Source organism: Danaus plexippus, assembly GCF_018135715.1.
Source record: "Danaus plexippus chromosome 13 unlocalized genomic scaffold, MEX_DaPlex mxdp_15, whole genome shotgun sequence".
NCBI classification, from domain to species: domain Eukaryota; kingdom Metazoa; phylum Arthropoda; class Insecta; order Lepidoptera; family Nymphalidae; genus Danaus; species Danaus plexippus.
The window spans coordinates 2,535,518-2,548,819 of NW_026869849.1; the positions used below are offsets into that span (position 1 = coordinate 2,535,518).

General features: G+C 32.3%; 1 protein-coding gene across 1 annotated transcript; it reads left to right on the top strand.

Moving 5' to 3' along the window:
• Positions 1-469: 469 nt before the first annotated feature.
• On the top strand, positions 470-12,866 carry LOC116770055 (ATP-dependent translocase ABCB1-like). Its single transcript, XM_061527961.1, has 24 exons — positions 470-576; positions 757-909; positions 3,874-3,952; positions 4,083-4,361; positions 4,550-4,650; positions 4,942-5,113; positions 5,194-5,365; positions 6,387-6,517; positions 6,623-6,847; positions 7,076-7,201; positions 7,574-7,777; positions 7,910-8,080; positions 8,151-8,337; positions 8,414-8,490; positions 8,564-8,722; positions 8,803-8,907; positions 8,980-9,141; positions 9,449-9,652; positions 10,137-10,378; positions 10,467-10,626; positions 10,834-11,028; positions 11,121-11,327; positions 11,400-11,546; positions 11,735-12,866. The coding sequence occupies exons 2-24, from the start codon at positions 770-772 to the stop codon at positions 11,927-11,929; spliced, it is 3,840 nt and encodes a 1,279-aa protein (XP_061383945.1). The 5' UTR covers positions 470-576; positions 757-769; the 3' UTR covers positions 11,930-12,866.
• Positions 12,867-13,302: the final 436 nt, after the last annotated feature.

Here is a 13,302-nt window from a genome sequence, read left to right on the forward strand (position 1 = left end):
TGTCAAACTTGCCACAGCCGTTTTTGAGATGTCCGGAACAAACAGAAAATATAAATTAAATGATATTCTCGTATACATACCAGATTGGCATATAGTAGAGACTTTTTATTACTATTAGATACAGACACTCGGGTTGTATTTATTTAATAAAATCCATAGATCCTTCTTCATCGATTTTTATCAACGCCGGGAGTATAATTATAGCATATATGAATTTTATTTCAAATCATCTTCACGAAAAAGCTATTAGTATTTATTATATTATTGTTTTTATAATAATAGTAACAAAAATTCTTACATATAATAGAAAACCAGTCGATAATATATCAAACAAAAGAATTTAATATTATAATTACGATCTCATCCAATATCTAGATAAAATTATGTCATTGTAATGATATAAAAATAAAGGCTAACATTTCTTAAAAATTTTAAGTGAGGTAGATTAATAAAACAGCGCTCCTTAATGAATGTCAATTGATATGAGTGCTTCTATGTAACATTCATTTATGAACAGAGTGTTTAACGTCTGACAGTTCAAGTTCTGGTTTCAAGAAAACATATCAAAATAGAACAGTAAGTGGAATTTGTTAGAAAATTATATAAAATATATATATATTTTATAGTGGCAGAAAATTTAAATTAATATAAAATGTACGATATCAGTGCAGATTATTTCAAAACTATTTGAATTAAATTGATGTTAAATAGAAAAGCTTATCGCAAATTATTTATTTCTCGTTACATTTATCCTAGGCTACGTTAAAATATGTTACCATTGACATTCAATATCGGCGTACAATACATAAAGTGGCAGAGTAAATTAAACAATGTACAAACGGTGGAGGAAACAAAAGAGAATATCGAAGATGTTTCAACTAACGGTCAACTCGCCACGGACGAGTGCAGGTCAGTATTACATATCATCATCGTCGCAAGAGTCTTTGCTGATTCTTCGTGATCATCACGTATCAGTGATCCGTATACATGATGACTTGCTTGGGAAGATAGTTGCAGTGGTTTCCCCTTGCCTTCTGCATAAGCACTTTTTTTGGGGCTATTTAGACCACAAGGCTTGCTGTAGCCCAGCGGCGTGCACAGAGATTTGGGGTAGGTTATGCAGAATATGTTTGAAAGAAAAATCCCATTTTCACCATAATTTCCTCCTCTCAAACATTGATAATAATGAGATCTAAGACTTTCGCGAGTATTAATTTTAATGAAACTCATATTTTCGGATTTCTAAGCGTATTTTATTATCTTTAACGGGAAGACGACAAGTCTGCCGTGATCACGGGCGTCGGGAGTATGTACTTTTAAAAAATAATAAAATATATCTAGTAATTCGAAAATATTAGTTTCATTTAAACATTGATAATATTCGCGCATCAAGTTACAGCAGTCCGATCAAAACTAACATCCTATATATTTTATAAATCTTTCAACTACCTCTGACACACACACAGAAAACGAAATAACTTATTTGTGTGTACACAACTTGCTAGCTAATTAAAACTATCATAATACTTTTTATTAAAACGAATAACATTACCTTCTTTTAAGTTAAATCTAAACTGGCCACACACTTCCCTTTGTAATTATTTTAATTTTATTATCAAACAACAATACTTAGAGAGAGCACTTAGAAAAAGAAAAATAACAAAATGGTGACAAAAATAATAGAACAATATACCAACAAATCAATTAGTCCCTTTTAATTTGACAATTTCTATGACCTTTTAATCGAGTAGGGTTAAGGAAGCAGTGCGTCTAGAACACTAACACATGCATAGTTTTGCATACACACATACATCGTCCTTGAGATTATATTTATGAAATATATGCACCGTAGTTGTGCATGCGGCCGCTCTGGCTGGGAAGCGGCGCTAGACGCTAGCAGCGACCGATCGAAAATGTTACTGTTAATGGTTTTTAGGTTGATAGATGGCACTTTTATCAGTTTTACCGAATCAAATGACATTCTTAATGTCTGTAAACATTCGTAGTTCGTAATGTATCATTAAAAGTATGTAAGTAAGCATTAAACAATGTAGGATTAGTTATGGTACGGGTAGGCTAAGCAATGCTTCTTTCCATCTATGGTGTGCACTCCACTGCTGTAGCCTGTTGTGTCTAAATACTCTTAGAAAGTACATATGACTCGGAAAGACTCGGACTCGGAAAGACACATTGGTACTTGCCACATTTCGAACCCGCGCCCTCACGTATGAGGCGGACCATTTAATCTCCAGGCCACCGCGACTGCTGTATTATATATATTTAAAGTTAAATTCTTTGCCATAACAGTCCATCTATTTTCATTAGGTATCAAATAAAATTGATTATTTAATATTATCTTTTGAATTCTTCTGTTTTGATTTTTTTATATATATATTTTATGTTAATATCATACAAATTTATATTATTAATTCCAAGTAATGATCTAAAGGACAGTTATGGTAAGAAAATAAAAAAAAATTAATTAATCAATTCTATGACGCGTGATGTTTCTGTTGCGCAGACTTACGCTGTAATTGTAAGCAAATGTTTACAATTTCAGCGTAAGTCTGCGCATGTCGTAAATATGACATCACTGTTCAAATATTCAATTGTTTCAAAGGTCAAGTAAAGCTATAAATTCAGAAGACAATTTTTATTTTATTTATTTATTTTAGTAAATACATTTAAAAAACATACTAAACTGAAATAAAATATTGATGAAAAATAATGGTATCTACGATTTCAGTAAGTGAAAATTTAAATAAACATTTTCATGACAAAAAAAATAGACGAAACATCAGGTAAAATGTAGTATGATATTTAGTAATCCGAACAACATGTTGAACAATGCAAAAATTTATATATTGGAAAAACAAAACTCTTTTTTAGTTTTCAAAAATAAAAAAAATCACTAACCGAGTGTGAAAATAATTGAATTATCATAGTCGTTGATTCAGATATCACATTAAAAGGCAAATATATTATAATAACCAAAATATATTTTCTAAATGACGAGTAAAGATATCCTATTGACCTGTTATTGTAGGCTGAGTTTCTGTCTGCCTAGGTTAGACATAAATAATATCCTTAACAAAAGTATTCACATCGTTAATATAAGTTGATTATATTTAATCATGAAACTAGTATGCGAGAAGATTAAATAATCAAAATTGATAAGCAACCTTGGAAAGATTAGCGAAGCAGATGAATTTATCATTGAATTAAAATACTTCGAGTGTATATATTGTGTTATCATATTAGACGACCATAGTTGGTCGCTGCGATCTCTGAATATAGGTCGATGTAGATCAATTCTAAATAAGTAAACCAAAGTAAACTCAAATATTAAACATTTAAAATATATAGTACAGGAACAAAATTTTATTTTGTGATGCAGAAAAAACTTTTATCACTCATATAATATACTGAATTTTCTTAGTGACATGTAAAACAAAAAGAAAAATCAATTTCAGTACATAATATGCTTGCGCTAAAATATCTAAGATTCAAATTTTAATATATTTTTTTCATAATATTTTACAACTATAAGGAAAAAAATAATCCTTCTAAATGGATGGAAATCGGAGGTAATTTTAACTGAACATCTGTAAGAAGAGCACATACTTTGTATAGTTGAATTACGTCAGAAAAGCTGAACATAAATACATCTCACATCTCGTCTGCCCGTGATCACGGTTGCTGAAAAGTAACCGAAACGTCGGGAGTATGTAGTTTTTTACATGAAAATAAATCACGCGTAGTTTATCCGAAAAATACTAGTTTCATTTAAATAAATACATACACATGACAACATACACAAGTTTTATCACCCCCAAGAGTTCCAGTAATAATGTCACTTAAACTTAATTTTAGCAACGCTGACACCATCAGCACAAAAACGAGCAAAGAGGAAAAAATACAAATAACTCCAAACGTTTCCTTCGCTACGCTTGTGAGTACCCGATTATATATTGACTTAAAAATAAATATTGCCATTAAAATTAATTATACAAACCTTAAACACTACTTTATTACTGAAATGTGTTGCGTTTCAATTATATTTTATGAACTTATTGTTTTAGTTTCGCTTCGCTACCATAAAAGACAAAATATTCATATTTATAGCGATCCTATCCTCAATAGTGTGCGGATGTATGACCCCAATAAATACTCTTCTGTTTTCTTCTCTGCTCCAAAGTATGGTTAACTACGGAATATCTATTGTGGTAAATGACCCTCAACCAGATATTATTTTACGTGATGTACGAGACTTTGCCATATACAATAGCGTTGTGGGAGCAATTATAGTTGTATGTTCCTATATAGCTACAGTGCTTATGAATATATCTGCATATAACCAGGTAAATATGATGTACAAGTCTATTATTTTATTTTCATTATATACAAAATAAATACAAGATGAATTTGAAATGTAATTTCTCATATAATCATACGTAAACTATTTAGAACTTCTACAAAACTATTGAAAATTCATGACCTAAAGGGACCTCAAACCATTTTTTCTCAAAGTTGACAAAACATTTTTCAGGTATATAAGATTCGTCAGGAGTATCTAAAAGCCGCTTTAAATCAAGACTTCGAATACTTCGATACCCATCAAACAGGAGATTTTGCTAGCAAAGTGACGAGGTAAATATCGTTATATAAAAAGCGTTCGCCTGCGTTCGACTATCAATACTACTATTTACATGCTAATTTGAATAATATATTAAAACAATTCATTTAAATTCGGTAAAAAGTTTTGAATATTTGAAAATATTTTTCTTAGTTTGAGCTGGATGACTAGATACTTCTCAACATTTTAGAAAAAAAAAATTCAGTGCACGGTTAAAGAAATCTAAAGTTAACGTTTACCATTTTTCTTTATTTACATTTTCACAAATCCGCATACTATCTTTTTATGTTTTGTTTTCATTTCAGTGATGTCATAAAACTAGAAGACGGTATAGGAGAAAAGCTGGCTACGTTCGTATATTATCAAGTGACATTTTTAAGTTCTGTTATAATGGCCCTTGTGAAAGGCTGGAAACTTTGTCTTCTATGTTTAATTTCGTTTCCAATTACCTTAGTTTTAATAGGAATTGCGGGCTTTGTAGGTTTTATTTTTATTTTAACTAATTATAAAAAGTATTTAATGTATTTATAATACTTATTTTTACATAAATATTAAAGATGGCATCAAGATTGTCTTACAAAGAAGCCGTTGCTTCTGCAAAAGCTGGATCTGTAGCTGAGGAAGTATTGTCATCGATAAGAACAGTATTTGCTTTTAGTGGGCAAAAAAAGGAAACTGAAAGATATGAAAAACACCTAATCGAAGCTAGGAGTATCAATATTAAAAAAGGTATTTTAAAAAATAAATTGTATTATTATTGTAAACACGTGGATGGTTTACAGATGCTGATCTTCTGTAAAATTTTTATTTCGTGAAAATTGATGTAGTGAAATACAAACATAAATGTGCAGGACAAGGCTAAACTAGCCTTAAAAAAAACTAGGGGTACTGAGTAAAGCGATGCGGAACTTCAAACCCGGCCACTTGCTTTTCTTTTATAAAGCACAGGTTCGTCCCCACATGGAGTATTGTTCTCATCTCTGGTGCGGTGACCCACAGTGCCAACTTCCACTTGACTCCATACAACGCCAGGCTGTTCGTATTGTAAACGATCCCATGCTCATGGACGATTTAGAACCCTTAATCCTTCGAAAGGATGTAAGCTCTCTCTGTGTGTTTTATTGTCTATACAATGGGTAATGTTCCGAGGAACTGTTCGATGTAGTCCCATCGTCTCCATTCCACCAACGCACTACCCGCCGTAAGGTCGAATTCATCTACATCACCTAAATGCATTCAGTTGCAAGACTGTACGTGCAGGATGTGGAAGGATCTTCCGCCCGAGGTTTTCCTAGAGAGCTATAACGTGGGGCCTTTCAAACATCAAGTGTTCAGGTTGCTCTTCCACATACAAGGTCGGCAACCCATCTATCTCTTATGTTGCAGATGTCCATGGGTGACGGTAGCTACTTACCATCAGGTAGGCGGTCTGCTAGTTTGCCCCTTTGGGACATAAAAAAAAGACCACCGATCAAAATGCATTTAACGAAAATTTTAAAATATATGAGGAACGCCAGCGATTGTAAGACTTAAATTTGACAACTTGATCATAGAACTCTTCTGTCACAGCCCTAGTTCTAGTGGATATGCTCAGATTTATTGTGATTTGAAGAATTGAACGATGTGACAAGATTAATTTTCAATAGGTGTCATCTTAAGATTTCCTCTTTAATTCCTAAAATATTGAATTTTTGATACTCTAAATTGTATAACGATAAACACCAATTAATGGCAATTTGATATATTTTAGGTATTTTTAACGGAATTATAATGGGCTTCATTTATTTCTGCTTGTTCGGTGCTTACTCTCTCTGCTACTGGTTTGGATATAAACTAATAGTTGATGAACCAGAGACGTACGACGTGGACACGATGATGGCTGTAAGTAAATATGTTTATAATCAAATTTATGACATGTCCAACGATAGCTCATTAAATATAAATAATCAATCATAATTCTATATATAATTTGCTTGTCTCATGTAGGTATTATTCGGTGTTTTAATGGGTTCAACCAACTTCGGTATATCTTCTACTCTCATGGATGCTTTTGGAGTCGCACGTGGAGCAGGAACACAAATCTTTAACTTAATTGATAACGTTCCTAAAATTAATCCATCACTCAATCGTGGGATTACTCCCAAAAGTATAGATGGAGATATTGAGTTCAAAAACGTATTCTTTCATTACCCTTCTAGACCAGATGTACCAGTAAGTTACAATATAAAGAGACCTAAGACTTTCGGTTCACGATTTTTCGGTTACTTTGCAACAACCGTGATCACGGGCAGACGAAATGAGAAATTTCTCATCTCGTCTACCCGCTTAGTAATTCGAAAATAAACATTACTTTACACTACCGTTCTGAATATATATAATGACAAAACTATAGTAATATAATTGTAGTTTAAAAGTTTAAATTTTATATTAATGTTATAGATATTAAAAGGCATTAATATCAGTGTCAAAAAAGGCCAATCGGTGGCGTTAGTTGGACATTCAGGCAGTGGCAAGTCCACTATTATCCAGCTGATATCAAGAAATTACGATGTAATAGATGGAAATGTAAGTATATATATTAATAGCGACAATTAGAATGGTTTAAGATTTTGATTAAAAATAAATTACTAAATAAAACTAATATTCCTGGCGGACAGGTGAGTGTAGAACTTATCTAACGCTCGTATTTGCATTGCATTCCAAATCTTTAAGTAGTTTTCGGACGGGCTAATTGATTATAATTTTACATACTAATATATTATTTAAATTTATCTCAAATTATTATGATTTCTTTGAATACTCCTTATACACAAATGTGCTTTAAAAATTCAAATACTCGTATGTGTTCTTATATAAATTTCACGTAACGGCTGTCAGTGAATCGCATAATGGGCTTTAAATATATATCCGAAAGCTGGCTAACATATTTTTTTACAGGTACTAATTGATGGGACAAACGTCAAAAAATTGTCTGTTAGATGGTTGAGAGCTCAAATTGGCCTAGTTGGTCAGGAGCCAATACTTTTCGATACAACAGTTCGCGAAAATATAAGATACGGCCGTGAGGATGCTTCAGACCTGGATATTGAAGAAGCTGCCAGAGAAGCCAATGCACACGAATTTATCACGAAGCTTCCTTTAGTTAGTATATTACTATAATATTATCATTTATGAGGACTTAATTATTTTTTTTTTATTTCAATTTAATTACAAAAATATGTTTTCTGTTGTATATTTTCATTAAATCTTTCTGTTATAATAATATTTTTTAAGGGATATGATACATTAGTTGGAGAGCGGGGAGCATCATTGTCAGGAGGACAAAAACAGAGAATTGCCATAGCTCGGGCGCTTGTCCGTAACCCACGGATATTATTGCTAGATGAAGCAACTAGCGCATTAGATACATCCTCGGAGGCCAAAGTACAGAAGGCCCTAGACAAAGTAATAACAACTTAATATTATAAAAAAAAATAGTGTTTTGTTTTTTATAATAAAATGTATTAAATTATAGGCCCAAGAAGGTCGTACAACGATCGTTGTAGCGCATAGACTCTCAACCATAAGAAATGTCGACAAAATCTATGTTTTTAAAGAAGGGAATGTGGTAGAAAGTGGAAGTCATGACGAACTTCTTGCTAAAAAAGGTCACTTTTACGACATGCTAATGCTACAAGCTGCACCACATTTAAACGAGACTGGTAACAATAATTTAATATATACCCATGCATACGCTTGTATTGGTAATAGACAAATTTAATGTATTTAATTTCATAGATCAGGGCACACAATTGGAACTGTCTGAATCCGTTCTGAATGAGAAAGAAGAAGAGCTTGTCGAAATGAGAGACCAAGTAAGTTTTCGTCTGAATAAATAGCTATTTTTTTCTTCTGTTTAATATTTGGATCACTAATGAAATATATTAGGATTGCGAAGAAACACAAGAGGAACCTAAGATTTCATTCTTCCAAGTACTTAAACTGAACTCACCAGAATGGAAGTCAATCACTGCGGCCAGCGTCTGCGCTATTCTAAACGGTTTCGCAATGCCACTTCTAGCAGTTGTTATGGGAGACTTTATGGGTGTAAGCTACTAAAAAATTCATAAAATATTATCTTAACTATTCAAAAACATAATTTACTGTAATAATTATGTCATTCACAGGTGCTTTCTAATAATGATCCAGGTTGGGTTAGAGCTGAAGTTATTAAATATGTATTAATTTTTTTGGCAATTGGTATTTTCTCCGGACTCACAAACTTCGTTACGGTAAAATTATCCGTTACCAAGATAGCTATTATTTTATTTTATAATGTCACTCATTTAATATATTGTTTGCAGGTGTTTATGTATGGTATAGCAGGAGAATATCTTACTGCCCGTTTGCGTAAACTGTTATTTGTGCATATGCTCCAACAGGAGGTTGCTTTCTTTGATGATAAAAATAACTCAACGGGAGCTCTTTGCGCTCGGTTATCAGGCGATGCTGCATCAGTTCAAGGGGTAAGAATAAAAATACAAAAGAAACGAGTAATAAGTACTATTCTGCGGATTTTGTAACATTGTTATACATTTTAAACCACAAACTTTATGCCAAAATAGATAGAAAATGACTAAAACATAGTCCGGGTGAATATAAAATTTTGAATATTTTTCTAAGAAAATTATTTTTTTTGGGCAATATTTCGAATAGTATATCAGTCGAAAACCAAATTTTACCAAACCAATCAATTTTAGTTACAATTTAAAAATATTCCTAGCTTACAAATAACAATAAAAAATTCTTTTTTCAAAAATTCCTTTCCAACAGGCAACAGGTCAAAGAATTGGGACAGTGTTGCAGGCTCTTAGTACATTTAGCGTCGCATTAGGAATCTCATTATATTATGAATGGCGTTTAGGATTAGTCGCTTTATCTTTGGCACCTATCATGGGAGCTGTGCTCTACAAGCAAGGGAGAATGATAACAGCACAAACTTTTGGAACAGCTAAAACAATGGAAGACAGTTCCAAGGTATGAAAAATGATAGAATAAAACTATTTATTATCAAGAAAATTTTTAGGTTGTTGTATTTAAAATTCCCTAAAACCTGTAACACAGATATAGCTGATAGATGTAACTATTCGAATGTCGCTTCTATTTCTTTTGCTCCTCATCCTTGTTTATTCCAAAAGTAATGATAACTATTTTGTTATAACAAAAAGTTATTATAACGCTACAAGTGAATAATAATAAAAGAGATATATAAAACTAAGTTTTTCGAATACTACTCATCTTTAATTAATTATTTTGCATCTACATAGCCCCGATGTTTCGGTTCCTTTACAACAACCGCGTTCACGGGCAGACGAGTTGGATGTCATCTAGCCTGTAAAATAATAAAAAACGCTTAGTAACCGAAAAATTTACTTTCACTTAAATGGGTACCCGCGAAAATCTTCATCATTAAATAAATATAGAAGTACACTTTAATAATTATATTTGAACTTTAAAACAGATAGCCGTAGAAGCGGTGGCGAATGTTCGCACAGTTGCATCACTAGGTCGTGAGCAAATTATTCTCAATAACTACGCAACTCAGCTTCTGCCAGCACTAGTGGCTGCAAAACGAACCGCACATTGGCGAGGTGTGGTCTTTGGGCTCTCTAGAGGGCTTTTTAACTTCGTGTACTCCATAGCCATGTTTTATGGAGGCAATCTAATGGTGTATCAGGGAGTGTCATATGAAATAGTACTCAAGTAAGGCGCAAAATTTCATATATAATACAATAAATCGTTTCAATTATTTCTTTACATCTAGAAGTGATTTCATTGATTGCTCTTTTAGGTCAGCTCAAACATTATTAATGGGTTCCACTTCCGCAGCTCAAGCCTTTGCTTTTGCTCCTAATTTCCAAAATGGTATTAAAGCAGCTGCTAGAATTATTGTTACATTGAGAAGACAGTCAAAAATCGTTGATCCGGCTAAACCTGCTGTCAAAAACTTTGTAAGTTTGCCACCCAAAATTAATATATTTTTGTTAAATAATATAGTAATATTTTTATATCACAGGTCTTCTATCAGAGTAAGTCCATATTGTAATCATTTTAATCCTTGAACGAATAACGTCTCTGTAGTGAACGTGATGCATTAAATGAAAAACCCATAGAACGTTTGTTGTGGCCAAAAAAAAATCAATTTTTTTTTTTTCTAGAAAGGTGCAGGCGTAGCAAATATTAGAAATGTTCAATTTACATATCCAACGAGGCCTCTAATACAAGTACTAAAAAACTGTAGCCTAGAAATCGAAAAAGGACAAACAATAGCCCTAGTCGGTTCAAGTGGGTGCGGCAAGAGTACCATCATACAGCTGTTAGAAAGATATTACGATCCTGATGTCGGCACAGTGGTAAAAATACGCAATAATCACAATTCAACATCGTAGTAAACTAAAAAGTTGAAAATGTTAGGGATTATCTGAAATAAAATATATTTTTTTAGGATCAAAGAGGTATTCCAATAAGAAAACTCAAATTGGCAGATGTGAGACAGTCGATAGGCTTCGTACAACAAGAACCTATTCTATTTGATCGTACCATAGAAGAAAATATTGCCTACGGCGACAATTCACGGCAGCCTAGCATGGATGAAATAATTGAAGCAGCTAAACAAGCTAACATTCACAGCTTTATCGTATCTTTACCGATGGTAAATAGAATTTCTTGAATTCCTTACCTTTGGATCATACAAGAATGTGAAGATCTCTGATCGTCATTTCAGGGTTATGAGACCAACATCGGTTCAAAGGGCACCCAGCTTTCTGGAGGACAAAAACAAAGGGTTGCTATAGCAAGAGCTCTAATAAGACGACCAAAGATGTTACTGCTTGATGAAGCAACTAGTGCTTTGGACACAGAAAGTGAAAAGGTAGAAAAATTATATTTTAACAAAATTTATGTATCACAACTTGTCTGTCTCGCTACTGACACCTTTAACAATACATCAGGTTATGCTTATTATTATATTTTTATTATTTTAATGAGCCTTGAAATAAATTAACAATTGTGTCAGTAAATATATTCCTTATTGTAACTTCATAAATATGTTCCTTACAGGTGGTTCAAGCGGCCCTGGAAGCAGCTAAAGCGGGTCGTACGTGTGTCATGATCGCTCACCGACTGAGTACGGTGCGTGACGCTGACGTCATATGTGTCCTCAACAATGGAAGTGTCGCAGAGCGAGGAACACACGCGGAGCTGTTAGAACTCAAAGGACTTTATTACAATCTGTATACGAAAGGAAGTGCATGATTATCACCATCTGTAGCACCTATTTCTCATTTCTTGTTTTATTAGAAGTTAGATTATAAGTGAATAGAGTTATATAGGCTTTCTTCTAAACGCTGCTTTTGCTTTTCTTTTTTTTTAGGTAAAATCATTACTAAAGATAATTAGTTCTTATTGTTACACATTAATTCTAGAACGGAAAAACTGACAACTTCTGTCAAGTAGAATAACTATATCATTTTCAGTGCTATAGTAAACACTACATTTAAGTTACTTTTTTTTGTGGTTATCCAAAGTTTTAGTACGCTATATTTTAGATCGTTATAAAAAAAAAAACAAAAATAAAGAAATGGAATTTATTATTTTCAAAATCCAACAGCATTGATCTTTAAAGCAAACCTGCTGAGAGATTTTTGCCAAACTCTATAGTATAGTGTTGTTCGAGTCAGTGACGTTTAATATTCCATAAACACCATTTATTACCAAGGAGGCTACATATTTCTTGACGATTTTTAATAACTTTTTAATATCAGGGAGAACAATAATCATAATTGTACTCAATTGACTATTGTCATTTAAGTAAACCTCATACAAACATACTTATTGTATATCTAGAGAACAGGATCTAGACATATTTTGTTTATTATTATTTTTTATTGATAAGTTAATTTTTATTTTATGTCGTTATTTTCTTAGACGTCATAACTTATTTTATAGGTATTGAATCTGATCGCTAGGTACCTAATGGATCTACCTCCACCATATTGCTACATCAAGTAACAGATGCTATTTGTGTAATATTTTTTCAATCTCGTTTTTATATATATTTATTGTGTAAGTTACACAATTTTTTTATACAATTTAATGTAACCATATTTGTGAATCAATTTGTATTTCTTTCGTAAAGCAATCTCAAAGATACGATATTTTGTATTTTAATAAATTTTTCTTTTAATAAAAATGTATTTTTTTTTATTTATGTATCACATATTGTAAACTCATTTTGTGCAGAAGATGAGTGTTAGTGGATATACCGAAGAAATGAGATATACGTTTTTAGTGGCAGCGCGTTTAACTACAATGCTAAAGCGTGCTGATACAAATTTAAAAGCGAGGTCATACAAAAACGCTGTTTTATACGCGAACTAAAATTAAATTAGATTTTTTTTATTTAAAAATATTATTATTTCTGACATAATTTTGTCCTTATAAATCGTTTATATTACATAAACTACGTTTTAATTTACATCTTAGTTGGATCCGCTTTAGCACCAACCATTCAAAAGCTTTAGTATTTTCAGCTCACGTTTTACTGAGAAGTGATGAAATATTTATAAATAGCTATTCAGTACCAGAACTGTAGGTTTTTAAACACCAGTTCCGATACTAGTACTGCA